This window comes from Oxyura jamaicensis, chromosome 13 (genome assembly GCF_011077185.1).
Source record: "Oxyura jamaicensis isolate SHBP4307 breed ruddy duck chromosome 13, BPBGC_Ojam_1.0, whole genome shotgun sequence".
Taxonomy (NCBI): domain Eukaryota; kingdom Metazoa; phylum Chordata; class Aves; order Anseriformes; family Anatidae; genus Oxyura; species Oxyura jamaicensis.
The window spans coordinates 13640603-13664985 of NC_048905.1; the positions used below are offsets into that span (position 1 = coordinate 13640603).

Genomic DNA, 24383 nt, shown 5'->3' on the forward strand with positions numbered 1-24383 from the left:
GGGGTTGGCAATAGAGCTTAGCCACGCTGTGGGAGAAGGCTAAGCACGTTAATACGTTGTGCATGACCCCAGCGCTTAGCAAACACCAAGCTGGGAGCCAGGCAGAGAGAAGCACACCAAGAAAGCAGCTGAACCCAGAGATGTGGTAAGGAAAAGGGGCTGCAAACATGTCAGGGGCTGCACACATGCCAGGATCTGCTCCAACATTTTGGTAACTGGCCAGCCTGTGGGTCCCGTTGCCATGGCAGGGGGTGAGTAGGGGGAAGGACACGAGGAACAGGTCCCATCTGCATCCCCAGTGCCTGAGGTTTGGGCCTGCAGCCCCCAGCAAGGGCTCACCGCTCATTGCTGGGTCAGATCAAGGGATGGACATGAGATGTGCCGGACTGAACAGTGCTGGGTGGGGGGACACCATTCTACCCTTGAACTTTCCACATAATTTAATAGCTCAGGGCAGTGAGAGACAGTGGCTAGCAGTGGGGCAGGGCACCAGCAGGCTTTCCTCCAAGCCGGGTTCTCCTCCCCACCTTCTGCGACGAGGAATTAGCTGATACCCTTTAAAGATGCAACCCCAGAGCCTGGCTCCCACACTAGCACTCCCTCTGGTCCCCACACCCCCCTGCTTTCCTCCTGCTCCCTCCACCTCCCCCAGACACCTCCCCATGAGTGCTGCGGTCTCCAGCCCCATGGGAGACAGGCACCTCCTGAGTCCATCCCAAAGTTTTCTCCTCTCTGTGGCTCCACTCAAACTGCTTCTCCCCAGCACGACCCCAGGCTGCTGAGCAGAGCTGCTTGCAGCCAGCTCTGACTTACACACGTGGAAAGGCTGGGGCTGCTGCACAGAAGGGATTTTGAGGTTCAAATATAATGACTTTGACCCTGTTTTCAGGCTGCATGGTGCTGCCACGGTGCAAGGACCCACTGGCAGCAGTCATGCTTCCCTCAGCTCCTGGAAACTCCTTGTGTACCCAGAGACCCTGGGCATCTGCTGGAGCAGGAGGCACATCCAAGTCTCAGCAAGGCTCCCCTTTCCAGCACTGGGCTCCTGACTCTGCTTGGTTTGCCAGAGAGGAGGTGTGCAGGCTGCCTGGCCAGCTCTGGCTGATTCTCCCCAGATATGATCTGAGTCACCTGGCACAGCTCAGCCGTGACAGCTAGACAGGGCATTTTTTTCCAGAAGCTGAATCAGCAGGATAAAAAAATAATCTCGTCTCCAGAGGATGCAGCAAAGGTTTGGGAGGAGGCAGGGAGCTGGCAGATCTCAGCCCTGAGCCCAGCGCCCAGTCCCTGCCTGGCAGGACTTTTTGCATGCAGAGATGCACCAAGACTGGGTCACAGGGCTGGGAATGAGGACATGGGAACTCCCAGCAGGGCATTTTCCCCATCCCAAAACTCCCATCACATCCCCTTGGGGCTGCCACTGACATCTCTGAGCATCAAGTGATGTCATGTGAGGCTGCAGCTCCTCTGTGAGCATCCCTGCCCCTTGCTCAGAGCAGTCTGGTCACAAGAGACCCTTTAGCACTGCTGTTGCTGGATCACAGGATTTGGGGTGCAGGCTGCAGGCAGAGATGGCCACCAGCGAGGGAGGAACCCTGGCAGACGGCCTGTCCCACCAGGGTGAGTGTCCCCAGGTGTGCACAGCCCAGCTCAGGGACCTGTGTCACAGGTTGTGCCTTGGCACCTGCAGAATGCTGCCATTGGAGAGGCTCCATGGGGAGCCTCCTCCAAGAGAAGAAGGGAGGCTAAGAGATTGCTTCCCTTCTCTGAATTAAACCTGTCTGGTTTAATACTTGTTCACACTGGTGAGTCAGTTCTCTCTGAGCTGGCATTTGTTCTTGGAAAAAAGAGAGAGAGACAGAGAAAAGAAGAAGGAGGGAAATAAACATCCTTTAAAAAGCCCCTTTGGCTCTAAAGGAGGAAAGAGTAATCAGGCAGACGTCTCCTGTGGCTCAGCCACCCAGCAGGCCCCCAGCCCTGGACAGGAGCCCCCCAGCGCACCACGGTGCCTCCACTTCATGTTCTCCTTCTCCATGTCCTGCCAGGAAAAACTGCTGAGAGGAAATCTTCTCTGGCCAAGCACTGCTGTTTCTTCTCTCTGGACTCCCTTGTGCTCTCCAGCCATCGCTCCAGCCAAAACCTAGAGCTTTCTCCACGCTCCCATGACTCTTAGTCACGTCCAGCACAGTCAGCCATGCTCTCATCTCTTGGCCCCAAGACTTTGTCTTCCTGGTACCTCTGTGATTGTAGAGACCCCCAAACCCCTTTCCCTCTGGTCTTCAGAGGCATGAGGAGCACTCAACCTGGCACCCTCGAGTTGCAAGTGCAGGCTCCACAGCCACTCTGTGCACTTTGGTAAAGCCTGGCTCTCTGTGCCTGCATTTTGCAGCCAGCATCGCTGTCACCTCCTGGCTGACAGGAGCACGGTGAGGTGGCCACACAGGAGCTTCCTCAGCTGTGCTAGCCAGCAATGGCAGGTGGTGGCCGTAACTTCCCAGCCCAGCGCTGCCGTGAACTGAAATGAACTTGGAGTACAGCACAAGGTTATTTGGTGTTGGAGCAGAGAGCAAGGGGCACCACGTGTCAAATCCCTTAATGTTCTGCTGACTCGACCACCACCAGGAGAGTTGTTTTGCTTCAATCCTACCCTCACCCTCAATTTTGTGTGTGCTGTCCAGGGGAGGGTTAACAAAGTGCCTCATTACTGCTCCCAGGTGCCTGTCAGGATGTTAATTGGAAGAAAGCTTCAAAAAGCCTCCTCACCTGCAGGGTGGGATAGGGCTGTGGGCAGGAAGGGTCATTGCCTGAGCCCTGTGGCTGCTGCTTGGTGGTTGAGGAGCTGCGTGCTCCAGCCAGGAGCTGGGTATGGTGGCACAAGGAGAGCAAGGACCTGCCTGTGTCCCTGTGCCCAGCTGGGGTCGGGCGAGGGGAAGGGGCTGCAGGGCTGGACCCCAACGTGTCTCCCAGCTGGGGAGGGTGGTGGAGGTGATCCTGCACCAGCATGGTGCTGTGAGCAGGACTTGGGGGTGAGTCCGTGTGGTCCCAGGACCCCTCTCTGCACCAGGGATTTTGCTTTTGCTTAAAACAAAATAATTTGTTGTCCTTACAGGCATTTTCCCACCTAGGATCTGCACCAGGCTGAATTCTCTTTGTGGGACAGTTGTGGGGGAGTCCACCAAATTCCTGCATGGGCCTGAAGGTATCACGAACCACCAGGCCTGAGGTAAAACTTGTCCTGCTGAGGTAAAATGGAGCCCCCTGCCACACAGGGGGGTCCCAGCACATCTCTTTGTGTCCCCAGGCAAGAGATGAGAGCGTAGCAGTGCCTAGGGTTCTGGGTGGCTGTAGCCACTGTATCAGGATTGCCCCCAAGCCCTGTGCGATATCACAGCACCTATGAGCCCTGGGGGGTGGTTTGGGGCTGAGCCCCCTCCCTGAGGCAGGACTTTTGGCAGGAGGGTGGCTCCGGTGGTGGCGGGGGCCCAGGGGCATGTTGTGGGCGTCCAGCCTGGCAGCAGAAGGGGGTTTGTCAATGGTGACGTCGCAAAACGCCATGCTTTTTTTTTTTTTTTCCCTCCTGTTTCAAAAACAAACAAGCAACACCAAAAAAAAAAAGGAATTTCTTAACTTGTGGTCAACTCAGAAAAGAGAAGCTCCTGCTGAGCGAGAACTGGGGACGGCGCCCGCGAGGAGAGGCGCCTGCCGCTCGAGCGGATCCCTCAGCCGGGTTCCCCACTCCCTGTGGGGACATCGTGGTCCCTGGGGACATGGGCCCTGGTCTCCTGCTGCTGCTGACCGCAGCCAGCATCTGGCACGGTAGGTCCATCAGCTGCCCAAAGCCCTCTGGGGTCGCCGCGTCTCTCTGGGGCAGCTTTGGGATGTGGTGAGGGTTTCTTGTGGGTGCTCTGTGCCTCCTTGGGTGGGGTGGGGAGATGGCCCTGGCAGGGCTGGGGAGGGGGCGATGCTGGGTTCGGACTAACAGGCGCTCAGCTCCTGCCTGCAGAGGGTGAAACCAGGCTCCTGACTGTATCTACCAAAACTTCCATGTGGAATGGGAAGGCCCTTGCTCCTGGAAGCTGGGCTGGCCCTCAGCGAGGGCAGACAGCAGGCAAGGGAACAGGTCTGCTCCAGGGCTCATAAGAGACAGCAGCTTGGCCTTTAGTGCGGACATGACTGGGGCAGCTCCCACATAAAGCTGGCTGCTGCACCATTGAAGGCAGTTGTGGAAAAAAAAAAGTGTTCTGCTAGTCTGTGCAGCCCTGGAGCCCAGCTGTGTGACAGCTTACTCGTGGCTACCTGCAGCACTGCTGAGGTATGGCAGCGTGGTACAGAAAGGTGCAAATAGAGGAGGGAAAGTGTTGGTGGTGGGGAGATGGGAAAGGGAAACTACCCCCTGTTTGAGTCTGGGGGTGGGCTAGGAGGAAGATGAGGCTCAGCAGAAAGTGTCCTGAGGGAATCCCTCTCTTAAATAACCCGTTGTCCAAACTGGGCAAGAGATGGAAGTGCTTGATTGGCAGGTGAGAATCAGGAACATTGGCTAAATCGGCACCTTCCAATCAACCCCACGCCTAGCTGGAGATGCCTGGGGGTTGTTGTTCTCTGGAGGTGCTGGCACATGTGTAGAGCTGGGCATTAGACCTTACGATGGAAACAAACAGATCTCAGGCAACCAGGAGGGGAAGGTGAATGTGACTGGGTTTTGAGGTTACAGAGATGGCCAAGAGGTGATAACCCATCAACCTCAAGAAAGTCGCTAAGTCTATTTTGAGGTTTGCAACTAAACAGAAATTGGCCCCTATTCTGAGACTTGTACTACTAGTCTTGTGTCTAAGCACCAATAACCTCCCAGATCTTGTGTGGCTCTTTGCTTAATTTTCCTCTTGAGTTTGCTCCCCTCACGGTGAGACTGGTGGGAGAGGAGGGAGTAGCCTGTGAGGAAAGCATTCAGGACACAACAGGCAAGCAGCGTATCCCTCTTGAGCTGCTGCTGTGTTCATATTTTCAGCCCAGCAACTGTGAATCTCTCTTGCTGTTGCACTTTAAGTCATATCTTCTATGTGCTGTGCAGGCTCCTATTAGGTCTGCTGTGTTGGAAAATGGGCTTTGAAAGCTGCAGCATTTTGTTACAATTCTGGTTCAGGGAGTCTGTCCCAAATTACTTGCCAATAGTTTCTTGCTTCAGACCCTCTCTCTTCCAGTCCCAGCAGCTCTAGATTGACTCTTGAGGAGCAGTTATGTTTAAACATCTTTTAGTGAGGCTTCTTGCCTTATTTGCAGAAGTCTCAACAGCCTGATTTTGGAGGGAAGGATTTTAACATTTTCTTATCATGCCCTGGTTTGAGCATAGGGCTCTGAATGTTTACATTTTGTTTATGATTTTAGCTGACTGGACAGAAGTGCTGGTGTGGGAGCAGACAGCTCTCCCACCAGTCACCTCGCTAAAGCATTTGAAGAGTGCATTCTCAGACTGGCCTGTAGAGGCAATTATTTTTTTTTAATATCACAGGAACTAGGGTGTCTCCAAAGGTTCCTTGAAGCACTGGGCAATGCAGGTTGCCAGCTGTGACATCCTCATCAGGCCCTGTCTGCCATGGCAGGGTGTTAAACACCCTTGTCTGAGTACCGTGACTGTTGGCTGTCTGCAGCACAAAGCATGCCGAGGCTGTCCAAAACCACAGCCTCAAGCTGGAGCCTGACTGACTTCCTTCTCCTGCTTTGTGGATCACAAGTGCATCTTTTGAACATACTCAGGACTGATGTGGTGCAACCTCTGTGATCTGGGTTCTTGCTGGAGATCTGTCATCGGCTCAAATCCCAGCTGCAGATCAAGCAGAGCAAGGATTTGAAACCTAAGCAGATCATATGTGTTCTTGGCCAGCTTGAGAGAGCTTTCTGGAGGTTCTTTTGCTTTCTTGTTGTGGATAATTTTATGCCTCTGAAGTAGAAGCCCAAAGCTGAGATATGTTGAGTATCCCCCCACCCAGATACTGTAGATGACTCTGGAGAAGGTGTCCTCAGATACCAAGCACTTCACCTCCTGCTCCCATCTCTGAGAGGAGAGCAAGGGGAGCTGAGGCCTCACATGGGTTCCCCTCCAGGTCCTCAGACATCCAGGTTCAGCTCAAGTCCTAATGACAGGTCTCTGTGGCAGGGTTCCTGAGCCTCTAGGTCTTATCAGCATCCACTTCTCCTTCCTCACCATTTCCACACCCACAGGAGAGTAATGTAATGTTTCCCCTGGGATGGGAGAAGCAGGGATGGAGCCTGCAGCTGTAACTGGAGGTCATGGTTACACAACCGAACTGTGGTAAAACCTTAGGCCAGCAGTTACAGTCAGTGCTGCGGAAGCTGCTGAGGAGCAGCAGAGAGACATCCTCGGGCTTCGTGCGAGATTGCACACTGGTCAGCAGGGAGCAAGCCTCCCCCAGCAGCCCTTCTTCCCCTTTCTGGAAAAGGCTCCACGGGTCTGACTCATTGCCCAGTGCACACAAAGGAGTGGACACTGTGGTGGCCTTCACCTGGCAGTGTCCTGCAGTTAGTGTCTGCCCCATCCATCCTTACTCTGCTTGTGTGGTGGCTGTGCCATTGGCAGGAGTTTGGGGTGATGGCCTGAAGGCTGCTGGCTTCTATGCTGCACAGTGTTATGGAGAGTACCATAAGGATCTCGGGAGTAACTGGAGGCTGATGACAGGAAGGACACTGCATGACACAACTCCTGTCCTCCTGCTGTGGTCACACCAAGCACCAGTTACTCCATGGTCTGTCCATGAGCTGGTTGGAATGCAGCTCCGAGTCAGAGAGCTTGGCTGTCCCATGGGACCACCACAGCTGTGGATGTGGGGGGACAGCTAAAGCAGGGAGGAGGTGAAGCAAAAGTGTCCAGTGACAGTGTAAAAGCAGCAGAAACACATCAAGCCTCCTAGAAAACAGATTAGCAAAGAGGGAGGAATGTTGTAGCTCAGATATGTGGAAAATGTGGCTTTGCAAAGGAATCTGGGATATGTTTTTCTCCGCTTTGGAAATAAATGAGTTTTTTCCTGTTTCCATAGAAAGAAGTGTCTCACTCACAAAAAGGGGGGAGGGAAGGCAGGGAAGAATGTCAAATATTCCATGTTCCATGTCCTCTGTTTCTTCCCACTGGGCCAGCAAGATTGATTTGGGCCTGGGTTTTCCCTGGGCAACTACATCACTGTCACGTAACAGCTAAGCTCCCCAGGGCCTTGGGCCTCGAGGGGTTGGCCCTTCCCTGCCTGGAGGAAGGCATCAGCCCGTGACTGCTTAAATAATGCTCTTCAAGCGCTGGCATTAAAGCCCTGAGCACAGCTGGTAGGACAGGACACATGTTCATGCTTTGGACATTGCCTTCCTCGCCAAGGCAGAGCTGTGTGAGGGTGGGTGCATGCTGCTGCCCGTTGTGTTACAGGGATCGTATCCTCTATCCAAGGCAGCACCTGGGAATAGATGTGCCTTGAACTCTAGCTGTGTATGCCCATGAGCAGCCTTCCCTTGCTCTCTTCCTCACAATGGGTTTGGAGCGTTGTAGGTGTTGGAGGGCTGTAACACTGGGACCCTACTCCACATTCCCCTCAAGGAAATGTAAGTGCAGCTAGACTAATGGTGGCCTTACAGGGCAGTTTGCCCTCTCCCACTTCCTAATCAGTTAGGGCCTTTGTGTTTGTTTGGACAACAAATCATGCAACCAAAGAGCTGCAGCGGGGCCAGAGCTGTGCCTGCCATGGAGTTTGATGGATCCGAAGACCAGACTCGGCCCTTGTTTCCACTCTTCCCACTCCCCGGGAGCCCTGCCTGCACTGCTCTCCTCTACTAAAGGCAGTAGACTCATAAAATGGGCAGCTATCTTTGTGCTTGCTATTATTTGAACCCTGGTGTGTGTTCCTTTAAGATGCTAGGATGGGTTAGCAACCGTGAAGGAAAGCAGAAGTGGAAGAATAGCCCTGGAAGGGGGCCAGAGGGGGGTGCAGAGCCCCCCGAGCACAGATAGCCCTTTGCAATGTGTTTCCTGTCCTCCCCGAAGGCCTGGCGTGGGGGTGGTGGTATGGCTTCTTCCCCAGCCCTGTGGCACTGATTCATTTCTCACTTCCCCCCACCCTAAATATAGGTGGTGACTCAAAGAACTCGCTGACATGGCAAAATGGGGAAAAATATTTCCCTGTGACACTAGTGGCTGGAGTGGGAGCCTGGTTCCCCTTTGTTCAGCCAGCGGGGAAGCCATCTTCACGGCAGAGATGGCATCAGAAATCCAGCGGGGCTGCAATGCCAGTGCCAGCACGGGCTGGTGAGCAATTTGTGCGACTGCAGCTGCGGGCCTGCGTGAGACGCTTCCTTTTCTGTGCCTCAGTTTCCCATCACCAAATATGAATAATATTGTTGACTCACTACACCATGTTTTGGTGGAAACTGGGAGGAAAACACACTGTTTGACTCTATAGATTATAAGTAGGTGTCCTTCAAAATCCACTGCCCAGCGACCAAAAAGCAGACTTTCCAAAATGTGTGCACTGAGCTCCTGCTCTGCAGCTCTCCAGGCCTGTTCCAGCTCATCATAGCACTGACGCAACAAAAGCAGCCCCATCCGTAGGGCTTGGCCTAAACTTCAGCAAATGGTGTTCGGGGCTAACCAAATCCATGTAGCAGCTCTAGCTCTGCCACAAAAGGAAAATGGTTGCAAATAGGCAGGACCCAACTGGAACAATTTTCAAGCTAGTGTTTGGCCTAATCAGCTCCAGATGGCTGTTATTTCTCTCCCAGTGCTCTGAGGGTTCAGTTGTTGAGTTTTCTCCCTTCCCTGAGGTTCGTTCCTTGGAGTATCGGGCCATATTGGACTGGTGTGATGAAGAATGATGAGAGACAAAATGCCAACATGCATCCCAAGCCCAGTTTCTTGCTGATGCTGAGCTACTCCGTGCTCAACACTGTGAACTCCAGCGGAGCAAGATCAGCTTTTCATCCTCACCTTCTCTTTCCTTTGCAGGCTCGGCATCCCCAGTGATCGACCCTGACCTCCCTGCTCTGGTTGTCAACACGGGTGACCCAGTCACCCTGCGCTGCTCGGGAGAGTCACGAGTTAAATGGAACACCCAAAAGCATACGTCCACCAACCACACCAGCAGCACGCTCAGTATTCCGAAGGCCACGTACATGGATACAGGCACCTATAAGTGTGCTTATGTCAACAGCAGCGATGAGGGCGTTGCATCTGTGCATCTGTTTGTGCGAGGTAACCGTGCTTCCTTCCTCCCACACATGCTGGCAGAATGGCCCCCTTTCGGGGGACAGGCATCACACAGGCCCCCTCTATATCTGTGGCTGTGTGTGTGTGTTTGGGGGAGCAGTGCAGGCTCCTAGCGGGGCAGTGGCTCACCCACAACCATACAAACCCACATGCAACGCGGCCCGTGGCTGGAGCACTGGGGTAGGGTACAGGGCATCTCTATCAAGCACTTCTCTGCATGGCCTGGAGATTTTCCTCCATTTACTTTGTCTCCCCTTCCTGAAAAAGCAGTGATGAAAGTCTGTTTGGTGTTGTAAATAGACAGTGAGACCTGGAAATGAGAGAACTGTATTGCTAGTAAGGGGGAGAGTCACGTGAACCATGTCATTACAATGTGAGCTGAAACCCAAGAGTTCCTCTACCTCAGGATTTATGTTCTGCCAGCTCCATAATTTGAGTTCACCTCTTCCTTTGTACAGGGATACCGTCCTGGATAGGGAAGCTTAAGGTCTAACAAAACTAACATAGTGACAAAAAGTTTAGTTAGGGATGAGCATACTTCTCAGTCTCTCTTGCCTATGCACATTTGTGAGTTTCTTGCTCTGCTCTCCTCAAATGCCTTAGCTGGAATTGGGCTTGTCATGTGAGTTTTTGGAGGCTGAATCAGGCAGGCGTTGAACAGAGTTGCCCCAACATTGAACTCCCACTGAGCAGCAGAGCTGGAAACTCAGCTTTGCTGGAATGTGTCTCTCAGCTTCAAAGCATATTTTTCTGATCCCGTTCTCTGGCTTACCGTGTCTCCTCCACAGATCCCGATAATGTGTGGTACACCCCGATTTTCCGGATCTCTGTGACCAGAGGTGGTAATGCTGAGTTCCCCTGTCTCATCACGGCCCCTGAGTACGGATCCGGAGTGACGCTGATAATGGATGACGCCTCTCCTCTCTCACCCGGAACCAACTATTCTTTCAGTACTGAGAAGGGAATAACACTATACAATGTGCAACGCCATCAGAAGGGCCATTACCGATGCCAAACAGTGATAAATGGAAAAATAAAGAAGTCATCAAGAATAAGACTGATTGTGGAAGAAGGTAAAGGATTGGGATTGCTGTTGTCCTCAGGGAGTCAGCAATAGCTAAGTTGGTTGCAGTAGATAGTTAAAGAAAAAATCCTAGCCAGTGGTAGAAAAGATTTTCTGAACCTGCAAGCCTTAGAAGGTATTTAATGGAGGTAAAATTCCTTCAGCTTTTGGCAAATTGTCTCCTTTAGGTGAGTCTCCGTGAGGTCAGCAGTATTCAGATTATTGTATTATCACAGAACAAAGTCCATGCATCTCTCTGACGTCCTCAGGCCTTGATGCTCAGGATGTCACCATGGCACAGGGATCTCCTTCCCTTCCAGCCCACAGTGCTAGCTGCTGTGCTGTCCCCAGCCTGTACTACTTCCCATAGATGTGTGCACAAGGGGTAGGATGAGGGCATGGGTAAAGAAATTGAAGAGGATGGAGAGGAGACGGTAGCCAAGCCCTGGGGAATCTCCAAAGCACGTGGTGTCACTGAGCTGGCTGATGTTGAATTTTTCCCTGCTTGTCTTTTTGTAGCACTGGAGAAGCCTGTATCAGTGACGATGGACCCAATAGACCATGTGCGAATTGTGGGTGAACCTTTTGAAGTCACTTGCAGAGTAATTTCTCCATCCCACAAGTATGACATCAAGTGGGTGACAGCAGCAAAGAATGTAAGTTAAAGTGTGTGGCTTCAAGGGGTTATAGGACTTTTCTGGAAAAGAGGAGGCATAGGGAGCTAAGAACAGCCCAGACCCAAGTCACCTGCAGCACAGCCTTGAACTGCCCAACCAAAGTAGCTATTAAAACACATGGTAGAAATCTGCACATCCTTTCCCTCGGGTGATGTAGGGTTACAAAACACTTGCCCATTGTCAGGATCTTACTGCAAGAGAGAAAGCAAGTGTGTTGTTTCACATGAGTTCCTTGAGCAGAAGCCACAGTACCTACCAAGGCAACATTTCTCTACTCAGCCCCACCAGGGCTTATAAAGCAGCAAACATTCAAAACAAACGGCTTCCAAGAGAAAAGATAGGGTGAAGAAAGGGAACACACTTCAAAATCTCTGATTGTCTGTTATGCTGACTTTTAATAGCCAGAGGATAAGATTTGCTAGATGTCCTTCTGTGTGATGCCTTTATTAAGGAGTTGAAATCAACTTATATATGTTTGGGTCACACACTGTAAGGGCAACTTGGACTCAGAAGGCTGACAATAGGTGTGACCCTAATTGCTGTAGAATATCTGCCCTGAATACTTGGGTTTAATACTCCTCTTGGTCTCCACGCAGATGGCTTTCAGTGACAAGAGCTCTATAACAAAGCTCAGTAGCCCAGAAAGGGGGGTGGTGGGTATGTTTGTTATATATATAATTCAGTAACAACCTCTGTGCTTCCAAGTGACTGGTATTTCCTCTCTGCCTGACAGGTCAGGAGTACGAATATCCCCACCTTTGTAGATGAGAACTACTTCATCAGTGCTGTCCTGTCCATTCCAGCAGTGACCTTGGAAGACAGTGGGAAATACACTTGCATAGCTAACAACTCGGCAGGATTCAAGAATGCCTCGACAATGCTTCGTGTAGTAGGTGGGTACTTCCCCAACAAACTAGGAAGGTGTGGACTGAACCATGCCTAGCTTTGAGCATTTGCTGCTTCTCCCTCCAGTTTGTTCCTAGTTGTGTTGCCAGAAACACCATTCTCACTTGTGCATGAAGGCTAAGGTGAGAACTGTGCAGATGGTAGGAAAGGTGTTCCCTTCTTGTCCTGAGGAGCAGGGGGATATTTTTTGGAGTTGATGAACAATCAGAAAGCTCTTCCCAATTTCTGTGTGTCTATAAGCAAATTTTTTTTTTTAAAAAAAAAAAAAAAACTTACCCCATGAAAGTTCTCTAAGATTCTCCAGCTCTCCTCAGGTAGAGTGTGATATGAGCCATCATGACAAAGGAACAACCTCCTAAAAGTACTTCTTTGAAAACATGAGACATGCAATCTGTGTAATGCCTCCTTCCCTCCTGCAGTCTCCCAGCTGAGGCTGCTCTTTCCAACAATGGTCTATTTATGAAGATGGTGTAAGCTTATTTCAAGTCTCTGTGGATATGCCTGCTGATGGTCATGATCTCATCCATCCTGCAGAGAGAGGTTATATACTCATGACCCCAGTGCAAGCCACCAGCCAAGAAGTTGCTTTGGGAGAAGATGTGAAACTCCAGGTCCAGATTGAGGCTTATCCAAAACTTGACAGCTGGCACTGGGAGCACAAAAGCCCCTTCAGGAACTCAGAGACTACTGAATTTGTGAACCAAATGATCCCTGGAAACAACTGGTACGTGCTCTCTCTCTCTTCTACACTGGCCACAGCATGTTTCCACCAATGCTTTCCATGTCAGACAGGCAGACCCCTTGCTACTGGTTAAGAGAAGACCGGTTTTAAAGAGGGGAACTGTTTTGCCTTTCTGTGTTCTGTTTCCAGCATAGTTAGCAAACCACAGCGAGAAGGTCTGATCAGGTCAAGAAGGACACCACCTCTAACTTAACAGCTTTCTCTTTAGAAAACTTTGTGGAAGTCACTATTGCATTTGTGGTCTTGTTCAAGTTCGCACTCTCCCCACAAGAAGAAATTGCAGGGGTGGGTGCGCAGAACAAAAGATGGAGTTTTTTGCTGCTCCTCAGACGTGTCCCATGCACTGTGCTCCAGAGGGTGTATATGACATCAAGTACTACATGCCCCATGGCAAGAGAAGCCAGATACATCATTATGAGGATATGACCTAGTGGGGGGACATAGCTGTGCTCTTCCAAAGCCTACAGCCAGCTGAGGCCAGAAGAAGAATGAAGGAAAGAGAATTATCCCACTTACTGGGGAGTTTGGGCAATTTCCCTTTCATTTTTTTTAGAAACCTAAAATAATCCTCTAGAAGAACTGTCACTCTGCAAGCATAATGGCTTTAGGGTGAACGCTTACTTGCACTGGGGTCTGAGAGATGTGCTGGGGAGAGAGGAGGAGGCACTTGGGACCGTAACTTGATGGGCTAAGAAAGTGAATAACTCATCCTCTCAAAGACAGGAGTACCAGTGTCTTTTGGCCTTTCCCAGGCAAAGATGTAGATGTTAAACTCTCCTTTCTGAGCATTTACCCACCCACAGATTTTAAGAACACTGCACATTGTGGCAAAAGGCCTTTCCTCCGAGGAAGAGCTTTTCAGCAGTGCTGTAGCATCAGACACTGTCTGCTTTCCATGGAGAAGCAAGAAAGCAGCAGATTCCCCTCATGGGCTGGGGAAGTGTTGGGAAGTGTTCACCCACTCCATGGCACAGCAAACAGCTGCAACTCACTGAGCAAAAACTGTCTGAGTGCCTGAGTTTCCTCAGCACCGCTTTCTTCATGGTGTTTGTTCTCTCTGTGGGAGCAGGTATAACAACACGCTCTTCCTGAACCGCCTGCAGGAAGGAGAGAGAGGTCTCTATACATTTTATGCCGACAACAAAGAGACCAAAGCATCAGTTAACTTCAGTATCTCTGTGAAATGTAAGTATTTGGCATTGCCCCTTCCTAAAACCTGCTTGCCTTGAGCTTGAGCAGGGGTCAGGTTCCTGGGCACCTCCAGCCCAGTGTCCACAGGAGAGAATTCCTGCATCTGGGGCCCAGACCAAGCCTGGGCAGAGCACAGGGGCTCCTGATGTTTTCTAGTTCCACAGACAGAAAGTAACTCAGAGCACGGGGAATGCACTCTTCCTCTGTTTTTTGCACCTGCTATTTTTCTGTCTTCCCCCACAGCTCCTCCGAGGGTCTGCAACGTCTGGGTGCCAGCCAATGACTCCGGCAACCTTCACTGCATAGCCGTTGGCTACCCTGCCCCACGCATCGAGTGGTACCAGTGCCCCACTTACTCCGACAGGTAAGAAATACTCAAGATATTGGGCTTCACGAGATGCTGAGGTGTGCGCTTGCCCTTGCAATGCTGGCATTTGCTGAGCAACACCACAGGAGATTGTTTGCAAGCAGTTTGTCCTGTTCAGTAACAGTAATGTTACTTGATGTTCACGGAGAGGTCTTCAATTGGGATGAGAGTAACATGCCTCGCAGAGCTGCAGCCCTAATGCCCAGTGTCTCCTCCCTAGCCTGATACAGGCACCAAGTCACTCTGAGCCACTGCACTGCAGAGAAACACTCCTTTTCTCCTGCTTGGTGTCTCTGCAGATACAACGAGGACTATAAGCTGCTTCTGAACGACTCCAGTCCCCATGTGGTGAACATGCTGGCCTTCCAAGAGGTGGAGGTGGAGAGCGTCCTCCCATTCCAGGACCTGGGTGCCAATTTCACTTTCTGCTGTGTGGCCATTAACAGAGAGGGGAACACCTCTGACATGCTTCACTCAGTCTTCAGTAAGATACCAACTTGCAGCATAGTGGAGTGGGGGACAATTTGGCTTTGGGGGTCCTGTCTATATGTTTATCCTTACTGTCTTGTTAGAGATGTGGAATAGACTCCACAGGCCTTCTGTCCTCACAGGAGGTGGGAGGCTTTGGCATTTGCTACTCCTACACACCACGTGGGAATTGCTGGCTGGGCAGAGCCTGGTGCCAAAGGCTGAGACATGCCAGGAGTGCTTTCTAACTGCAGCAGCACAGCCTGCTGTTGCTCAGCCCCCTGGAGTGCAGGAGTCGCATCTTTTGTTGGGTCTGTTCTTGCTGCAGAGGTTTTGGTCTAGGTGCAGCCAGACCAGCACCTCTCCTGCTCCTGGTGCTGTTTGTGTAGAAAGTGGGGTGCAGCAGGGGTTTTCTATCAAGAATGGGTGCACCCTTGGGTTTTGTATCAAGAACTTTCTTTGGTTTCCAGCAGCTCTTTTGGGTGTCTCTGAGGCCAGTGCTGCATTGCATTGCCCATACAGGAAGCCTAAGTGAACAGCTAGGCAAAATGCTGCTAGAGATGGAGCATTAGGTAGTGAAACAGGAGGGTTTGCTTATGCTCATTTTCATTTTTTTTAATCCTCCAGGAAATGTCATGGCCCCTCCAAACAAGCTCTTCAGTCCCATTCTCTCCACCTGCGTGAGCACATCGGTCCTGCTGCTCCTGCTACTCCTCTTCCTCCTCTACAAGTACAACCAGGTCAGACTCCCTTTTGCACAGCGAGGGCTGTGGGGCCAGCCCAGCCTGAGCCCACGCTGCCTCGGCTGGCAGCCACAGGCTGGAAGCATTCAGCTCGGTGGTACCAGGCAAGATGAGGCAGGCTACCTGCCTCATCCCCACTGCCTCTCACCCCACCAGGAGTTTCAGGCTGCAGGGCAAGGCCCATGCACCAAGAACAGTGTGTTAATGCCTCTCCCACCCTGGTCCCTCTATCTCATAGCCCAGAAATTAATGCAGACATTGCCTGGTGTCAGACAAAGGTGCTCACTCTGTGCAGTCAGCTGCAACCAGTTTTGCTCTAGTCACCATGAATATACAGATTTAATTATCTAGGGGAAAAAAAAATGTTTTGCAACTTCCATCTAAGTTTTTCTCCTCCCCGCTTTATAAAAAGCTGTTTTTGTGGGGATACAGGCTGATGTTAGAAGGCGTTTGTCTCCAGGAAGACTTGGTCACTATTTTTATACAAGAACTTATTCCGTTTTCTCTGCAAGACTCATCTTTAGCATTGGATTCCTTCTCTGTTGTCTCTCTAAATTCCACCAATCAATATCCACTTCTACTTCATCAGTGGGTGAAAATCTCCTCTTTTTCGGTTCTCTGGCACTCTCCCTTTGACAGCTCATAAAGGCCACAAATTTTGCAGCAGAGTTTTGGTGCTGGTTGTCAAAAGACCCAGCAGAGCCCACTACCAAACAAGCACCTGCAGTTTCACAGGCCAGTAGTCCGGAAAGAAAGAGGGATGGATGGATGTGTAAGCACAGCTCTGAAGAAACAGCTTTTAGACAGGCCTTGCAAGCCCAAGAAAAGCAGAATATGTTTATAAATCGTGTATTTCATACAGGCTTCTCAAGCAAGAACTGACTATTGCAATGCTAGGGGAATTATGGAGCAGAAAGCAATAATGCTCATCCTCCAGGAGCGGACAGTAGAGCATATGCCTAGTGCATGTGGTGTTTTTAATGAGGGACCTCCATGAGCTGTGCTGCTTGCAGCCTCCCATCAGAAACTATGCTTCTTGCAGCCTCCCATGTTCAGTTCTTAGGCAAAGGGAAAAGAAGCAAGCGTGGGAGAGAAAACAGAACCAGATGCTTTGCATCAAAACTGCAGGAGATCTGTTTGCCTCAGATTTTGTCTCTCATGCTCATGCAAACTCAGCTTTGAGCATCTACCCATGGTTGCATCCTCCTCTGCAGCCATCCAGGGGAAGTGGTGAGGAGAAGCATGTCTGCACACACCTCCCAGTAGCTGGGACATACATGATTCACCACAGCCATGGTCACTCCACCCACACTCCCCCGTGCCTGACACCACCGTTGCCCCTCTGGGCTGCAGGCTTGCCTCCTTGTGAGAGCAAAGGCCAAGCAAAATGTTCCCGTGCTGAGCTTTTTCACTGCCTTCCTCTGTATTTGTGCCTCCAGCCTGGGTCCCTAGCCCTCGCAGCATGAATGGCAGCACCCAGCACAAGCTGGCAGCTGCTTCTACCCACAGGCTCTGGTGCTGCTTCTCTCTGTCCTCGCTTGGTTACTTCTGCCATGAGATTCAGGGAAAAGAGAAGAAATTCTTACTTCTATTTCTCCATTTTTTCCCCTGCAAGGGAAGCAGGGCTGGGCCAGCTCTGCTCTTCTGTGGTGCTCAGCAGCCTGGGGTACTGAGGAAGGAGACACAGCGGGGACATCTCTCTGGCACAGCTGAGCACTGCTCAGCCACCAGTCTGCGGGCACGCTGGCTTTCCCAGCTCTGCTGTCCCAGGAGAGGGCAACAGGCTGCTTTAAAAGAAAAATGCAAGAGGGCCTCCCTCAGACATGGGTGAGGACTGGGGGGACTTTGTAACAGCCAAGGGATCAGGCTGTCTAGACTGAACATCGCTCGCTCAGCCCAGATTCAAAGCAATAAATATCTGATGGAGTTAAACCTAAGTCTTCTGTGCCTGCAGGGTGAGAGCTACAGCTCCTGCAGGGAATGGGGAATGCTCAGGACTCAAGCAACACTGAATAACCAGAATCGTTTCCTTACAGAAACCTAAATACCAGGTGCGGTGGAAGATCATTGAGGCCTGCGAAGGGAATAACTACATCTTTATTGATCCCACTCAGCTGCCATACAATGAGAAATGGGAGTTTCCCAGGAATAACCTCCAGTTTGGTAAGAAACCTTCCCTGCTGGCATGAAGCACCCCAGAGAGCTTAAATGTTGCGAGGATCATGTCCCTCCTTGTACATCTGGGATCATCCCTTAGCGTGTACAGTTTGTGAGCTCTTATTTGCACTTGGCCTCTTCCATACCGTCCCTGCTCGCAGGAGAGTTCCCCCTTAGACGTTCACCACCTTCTGACTAAGGGTTACTCATCCTGTCTGGCCCTGCAGGAACCCCTACCTGTCAGACCTCTTCCTCAATGCCAAGTGCAGGACGAGTGCTCAATTTCTTTTTAGGAAGCATCTTATAAGCACATTCTTTCCCTCTGCAGGGAAAACTCTTGGAGCCGGAGCCTTTGGAAAAGTGGTAGAAGCCACCGCTTTTGGGCTGGGCAAAGAAGATTCGGTCCTCAAAGTGGCTGTGAAGATGCTAAAATGTAAGTCTGGGTCAACTTGCAAAGGCTGAAATCCCCCAAGTTTGAGTGTGCAGGATGTAGTGTGTGTTCTTGTGTTGGTGCTCTGCAAAACCTGGGTTTCTAGATGTTTCTGTGGTAAGTACCGGGTGTTGGAGTCACACTGCTGCCATTATTTGTAGACATGTGGCCAGTGGCTCAGGCAGAGGACACAAATTCCTCTCTGCATGTCCTCTCCTTTTGTTCCATCTCTCTGTTGATACCTTTTTCTGTTGTCCCTGTCATCTCTTCCTTGTCCCTCGCTCCTTCACACAGCCCTTCTTGTCTTGCAGCGTCGGCAGACACAGATGAGCAGGAGGCTCTCATGTCTGAGCTGAAGATCATGAGTCACTTGGGGCACCATGAGAACATCGTTAACCTGCTGGGAGCATGTACCTATGGAGGTAGGATCCCACAGACCTGTGACCCCAAAAACCTCTGATAGCCTGCTCCTCCGAGGCTGTTACCAGACATAGCTGGTGATCCTGGTGGTGGTTTCTGATCCTATAACCTTGCAAGGGTCTGTGGGCTGGCCGTTTCCAGAGATGCTTTTGTGCTGTATGGGTTTTGCTGATCTTTCTGCTTCTTCCAGGCCCCAGCCACCTCCAGGGATTGGTTTCCAAGGGAAACCAGTCCTCAGGACAGTCACTTCTTAACAAACCCCTTCTGCCTCTCTCCCAGGCCCAATTCTTGTCATCACTGAGTACTGTCGCTACGGAGATCTGCTGAATTTCCTGCGGAGGAAGGCTGAATCCATAATTATCCAGGACTCATCCCTGGACACCTCTTTGGACAGCACTGCTGATTACAAAAACATTGACCTGGAGAAGAAATACATCCGCAGGTAAGAGCAGAGCTCTGATGGCCTTAGGGCTGAGCAACACAGGGCCTGGATGTCTGCTGGGAGAGGTTTGCGGCCAAAGGCCTGGGAACTTGCAGAAGACCAGGATGCCAAAGCCACTGGGGATGCATGCATTTGGTTCCCATTCCAAGTTTTTCAGTCTTTCACAGCAGTTATTGAATACCCCCCAAAAAAATCCAGGTTTCCTTTCAGTCTGCTGTCCTGCAGTCTGGAAACAGAACTTGTTGGCTTCCTGCACTGCTGGGCACCTGGATTTTGTAGGACAAGAGGCTGAGCACCCCTCAGCAGTCTGTGGCAGTCCCTTTGTGAAAGGGGATCAGTACTTGGAGCCCCACACCACAGGGCACCTAGGTCCCCTTTCTGAATCAGTCTCAGCGTTGACTTTCCCTCTGCCCATAAGCCTCTTGCTAAGCCACTTCCTCCAGGCAGGGATTTGGTTTCCGCACCCAGTGGATGTGGAGAAGGGCAGAAGGTACTGCTGAAAGGCTGCTAACAGCCTGCCTCCCTCTCTGTTGCTCTCTGACTCAGTGACAGTGGCTTTGCGAGCCAGGGTTTGGAAACCTATGTTGAAATGAGGCCTGTATCATCATCATCTTCAGCGTCATCAGATTCTGCGCAAGCCAGGGGTGAGTTAAAGGCCCATTTCTGTATTTGCATGATTTCTTCAGTCTGGCCATTTGGTCCGGCTTAGCTCTTAGGAAACTAGGATAAAGCATAGCTTGCGTTATTTACCACGTTTTTAGCAACTCTAAAGCTGCTGTTTGAATTTCAGGGAAAAGCTCAGAGGAGGAAGTTGAAACCAGAGAGGACCTCCGGCCCCTCAATCTCTCCGACCTGCTCCAGTTCTCCAGCCAAGTGGCTCAGGGCATGGCATTCCTCGCATCAAAGAACGTGAGTACCAAAAGGGCAGCTGTGCCCAGCAACCCCCCAGGGAAACACCAGTGCAGCCAGCAGGGGCCAGTCACCCTGTCTGCACAGGGCTCACGAGGTTTTGAGACAGGGCGGCAAAACCCAAGCAAGCTGCTGCTGAAAATGGGCCTTTCTCCTCTACCTGCTGGGTCCAGACACGCTGGGCTGTGGTGACTGGTGTTTCCTGCAGGGCAGCTTTACAGGGGGAAACCAGGGCTGTGCTAGTTGGTCCCAGTATTCCCCCCCCCAGCTTTTACGTGAGGTCAGGAACCTTGACGCAGAGCTCTCTTGCACTGACAGCTTCCCACTGTGACAGGGAACTGAAAGTGGCCGTTGAGCTATCGGCCAGAGCTGGCTCATTTAGAGTATCAGAGAGCAACTGTATGATGGTTTCAGATGGGGATGCCCTGTGAACAGCCTCTGCTTCTGAGTCTGCCCCCACAGGGAAGATGAAGGCCCATGACTTACAGTGCATGAAAGGCCAAAAGTGAAGTGGTTGAAAGAAGAGAGCCCCTGCTCCTTGTCCAGGACACAGGGCCTCTTCCAAGTGCTTTACAAGCAGGACGTGTTCCCCTTGCTTCTGTATGAGCTGTTTTGGTGGCACCCCCAGGCTGTAGGGAAATGAGCTGGTACTGCTGAGGGACACAGGCTGGGTCTCAGCTGTGCTCTCTTCTCCCCAGTGCATCCATCGTGACTTGGCAGCCAGGAACGTGCTCGTATCAGACGGACGAGTAGCCAAGATTTGTGACTTTGGCCTGGCTCGCGACATCATGAATGACTCAAACTACGTTGTCAAAGGCAATGTAAGTAATTGAAATGGGGACAGGAGAAGGTACAAGGGTGGCTGCAACTGGAGCATGAAGGACAGGCTATAGCACAAGCTGCCAGCTTGGCCCAGACTGCAGGACTCTGCTTTTCCAGGCCCGGCTGCCGGTGAAGTGGATGGCCCCAGAGAGCATCTTTGACTGCATTTACACAGTGCAGAGCGATGTGTGGTCTTACGGCATCCTTCTCTGGGAGATCTTCTCACTTGGTAAGGAAGAGGGAGGCTTGCAAGCCTCTTGTTTTCCATAGCTTACCACTAACTTAATGGCTCTGCAGAAAAGTTTTCCAGAAAAAAGGAAGGTTGGCAAAAAATCTAGGATATACCAGGGCTATAAAACACTGTGTTTAGTTTCCAGAGGGATGATTTGCTCTAACTCAAACTCCCTGAGTAGCACTGGTTCAGTCAATTCTGCAGGCTACATCTTACCACCCCCCCATGGCTAGGGTGCTGGAGCCTCTGAGCTGAGTGCCACCTTGGCTTCTGTCACAGGTAAAAGTCCATATCCCGGCATGGTGGTGAACAGCAAGTTCTACAGCATGGTGAAGCAAGGATACCAGATGGCAAGGCCTGACTTCGCTCCCTTGGAAATGTGAGTGTATGCATGCAACATCTGAAAGGGTGGCTGGAGCTGCTTGATGGGGACCGTGTGATGAGACAGCACAGGGGCCTTGGTCACAGGGCTGCAGGCTGCTCCCAGGCAAGCCCTGGGTTAGATGTGTCTGTCCTTGAGGTTCAGGGTTTCTCCCTGCTCCTGTAGAACAAGACCTGGGGCAGTCAGTTATGATGCTCGTCTCAATATCCCCCATTTCTGGACAGGACGGTGACTGAGCTCATGTAATCTCTACCTTTCTGAATGTGGCAGCTTTTTTCTTTTTTCAGTCAGTTGCTTTTGACTCTAGACTGTAAGAAGAAAACCCTGGGTAGTTTACAGGAGGGGAAGTAATTTTACGCTAAAGGAAAAATACTGAGGCATAAAGCTTCTTGCAGATAGATGAAGAGACTGGAAAAAGTTTGCTCTGTCTGCTCCAGTGCTCTCCTTCCCCTGGAGCACTGCCCATGCACCAACCACCGGTTTTAGGAAAACAGAACAAAGATAACGGGCTGCTCAGTATTGTGTGCCTGAAATAGAAAGCAAATCACCCTGCTATGCTGCAGTGAATAGCCTGGAGGTGCAGACTCTTCAGCAGCATTGCAACAATTCTGTTCCTCTCGGGCCGTGCAGGTACACAATCATGCAAGCATGCTGGAGCCTGGAGCCCACACAAAGACCTACCTTTGACCAAATCTGCTGCTTTATTCAGAAAGAACTGGAAGTGCATAAGGAACAGGTGAGAACCTTTGGGGAGGGACTTTCGTAGCTTCTGCACAAATGCTTGTGCTGACAGCCCCTATCTTTAACTGACGGGAGTAGCTTAGTAACAGTGAAAAGAGAGGCATCCAGATTTCCCCAGGGACTGAAACACTTTTTTCTTTTTTGCTTTCAAGGACCAAACAAACCTCCCATCCACCGGTGAGGAAGACAGCGGCTGTGACACCTCTGGCTGCTGCGAGGAGTCCTGTGAACAAGAGCAGAGTGGCCAGCCCCTCCTTAAGAGTAACAACTACCAGTTCTGTTAGCTGGTACCACTGCCCAGGGTGGATCCCTGCTCTCCCCATTCTGCAGAGTGCATGATTCCGCACAGGTGCCTTCTGCTTTGGCTCTCCTCTCTGTGCTTTCTGAAGTATGAGTGTTCATGACTCCCTCGCTGAAAGAACAGCGCTGGGGTGATTCAAAACTAAGACTTACCGTGGGGTCTCAAGAGTCCTGTCTGAAGCATAGCATAGAGATGAAGTGTGCTTATCCAAATAACTACAAGGTACAGGTCCCTGTCACCTGCCTCACCACCACCCCTGAAGGGGATTAGGGGGTGGTTTTGTTTTTTAAATACTAGTTGCAGCCTACAAGGACATTTCCAAAAGTCGCTCACATGACTGCACCTTGTGTCTTACGAGGACATCTTGAAGTAAATCCTGAGGTGGGAACTGCCTCACACCAGAGGCAGCCCTCTTTCAGGGTGGTCCTGCTCTCTTCCCTTTGTCTGACCCTGGATGTTGCAGAGCGTTTAGATACAGGTAAAGCCTCTACTAAGCATTAAATGTGTATTAACCTCTTGCTTTCCTCATACAATCTACCTCTCTGCAGCTGATGCTTCTGCAGAGATTATTTGGGTGAAGTGCAACCAGGAGACAAGCCCAGGGCTCTGTGAACTTTACCTGTCCCAGTAACAGGAGAGAGGGGCAGTTATTTCTCAGGCAAAATACAGGAGCAACAGGTGCTCTTCCACAGGAGCACTGAACACAATCCCAATCCAGGAAAGAATGGCAGCTTAAACAGATCTGGAACTGATCATCATATCCTACAAAACCTTTGAATTATTAAACATGTAGCAATTCACTGCCTTTGTCATGATTACAGATGTGCTCTGATATATATTTTCTTGAGTGTATTTTAATAGTACAGCTGAGGTAATTTTTTTTTTTCATAAGCTAGGGCCTAATGCCCTTAAACTTGTTTCTCATCTCACCCTTGTTTGGGGTTACTAATGCCAGAGCCACCTGGTCCCGTGTAGCTATCAGAAGTAGCTAATGAACCTTCTTAGCTTCACCTGACTCAGTGGGTAAAGGATCAGCATTACACATGCGAGCACTGACATGGCTTAGGAAAACGACAGCAAGACAAAACTACTGTATAGTACGTGGCCCTCATCACATCATGAGCAATTATGTTGTGGGCCACTTCTGATTATATTAAACCTGTTTTCATGCTAACACCAAGTGATTCATTCCTCTTTACTAAATAAAATACTGATGTATTTCTACCTGTCAGCATTACAAAGAATAAAATATGTTTAACAGAATGAGTCTTCCCAGGGCTTTAAGGACTGTTCTCAGAGGTAAATGGATCAGAGCTAGTGTGACACATTGGCCCATCCTCGCATACCCTACAGCTCTGCACCAATTCATCACACTTCTCATTACCAGTTCTCAAAACCACTTAATCTTATGTAATGCCAAAAACAAAAGCATTAAAAGCAAGGTTTTAAAGCACTTTGCTCTGAATGGCCTGTCTGTAATTCAGAAAAATTAAATAGTCACATATAATGGGGGAGTAATTTCAATCATGATGATGGGACAACTGTCAACGCTCACTGTAGCTGAGACAGGGGAAAGGGAGGCCACTGCCAAGGGCAGGGCAGAGGCAGAAGTCTAGCAGAGACTCAGCCTTACTGCAGGAGAACTGCCTGTAGCAATGGCTCAGAGGCAGCAGGAGCTCCAGCTCAGGCTATCAAATACACCCCAAAGAGAAGTTACTGTCACCTGCTGCAGAATCTCTCCTCCAAAAGTCACCAGGAGCTGCCCTGTGCAGGAATGGCAGAACGAGAGCACTGGCGAGCTGACCATCTCATGCTCCCCAACCCTTATTAATTCAATCCGAACTCTGCTGAGCCTGGAGATGGAAAAATGACTTTAGATCACTTTTCAAACTCTGTATTCGAGATCCATTCCAAGCTACTTAGACCAAAGAAACCTCGACAGTACTGAGAAGCCCCTTAAAAATAAATATACACACAGAAAACCCCAGGCATTCCACAAAGAACATTTGAGCATCAAATCACATTCAGAGTCAAGAGGGTGGTATGACACCTATGATTGTGTTTTAAGTGCTAGAAGTGATCAATCTAACTGCAGAGACTGCTTTCTTGCCACTTAAACATAGCGAAGTATACTTCT

The 24383-nt window shown here is 50.6% G+C and overlaps 1 protein-coding gene across 2 annotated transcripts; it reads left to right on the top strand.

Moving 5' to 3' along the window:
• The first annotated feature begins 3122 nt into the window (after window positions 1–3122).
• CSF1R (colony stimulating factor 1 receptor) lies at window positions 3123–23699 on the top strand. Of its 2 annotated transcripts, none has more exons than XM_035338294.1 (22): window positions 3123–3243; window positions 3644–3816; window positions 8993–9238; window positions 10042–10326; window positions 10836–10972; window positions 11727–11886; window positions 12434–12623; window positions 13711–13826; window positions 14076–14196; window positions 14499–14683; window positions 15295–15407; window positions 17447–17573; window positions 17896–18000; window positions 18309–18419; window positions 18697–18859; window positions 19406–19503; window positions 19650–19768; window positions 20467–20589; window positions 20708–20819; window positions 21102–21201; window positions 21835–21940; window positions 22098–23699. In XM_035338294.1, the coding sequence occupies exons 1-22, from the start codon at window positions 3188–3190 to the stop codon at window positions 22227–22229; spliced, it is 3078 nt and encodes a 1025-aa protein (XP_035194185.1). In that variant the 5' UTR covers window positions 3123–3187; the 3' UTR covers window positions 22230–23699. The 2 variants fall into 2 exon arrangements, with proteins under 2 accessions (XP_035194185.1, XP_035194186.1); XM_035338295.1 differs by having other exon boundaries at window positions 3137–3243; window positions 3598–3816.
• Window positions 23700–24383: the final 684 nt, after the last annotated feature.

Bases quoted from the DNA above. Each gene is read 5' to 3' on its own strand.
- CSF1R (XM_035338294.1), top strand. From the start codon at position 3,188: ATGGGCCTGAAGGTATCACGAACCACCAGGCCTGAGGTAAAACTTGTC. The intron at 11,887-12,433 runs GTGGGTACTTCC...TCCATCCTGCAG, and splicing joins GACAATGCTTCGTGTAGTAG to AGAGAGGTTATATACTCATG. The intron at 18,001-18,308 runs GTAAGTCTGGGT...CTTGTCTTGCAG, and splicing joins GGCTGTGAAGATGCTAAAAT to CGTCGGCAGACACAGATGAG.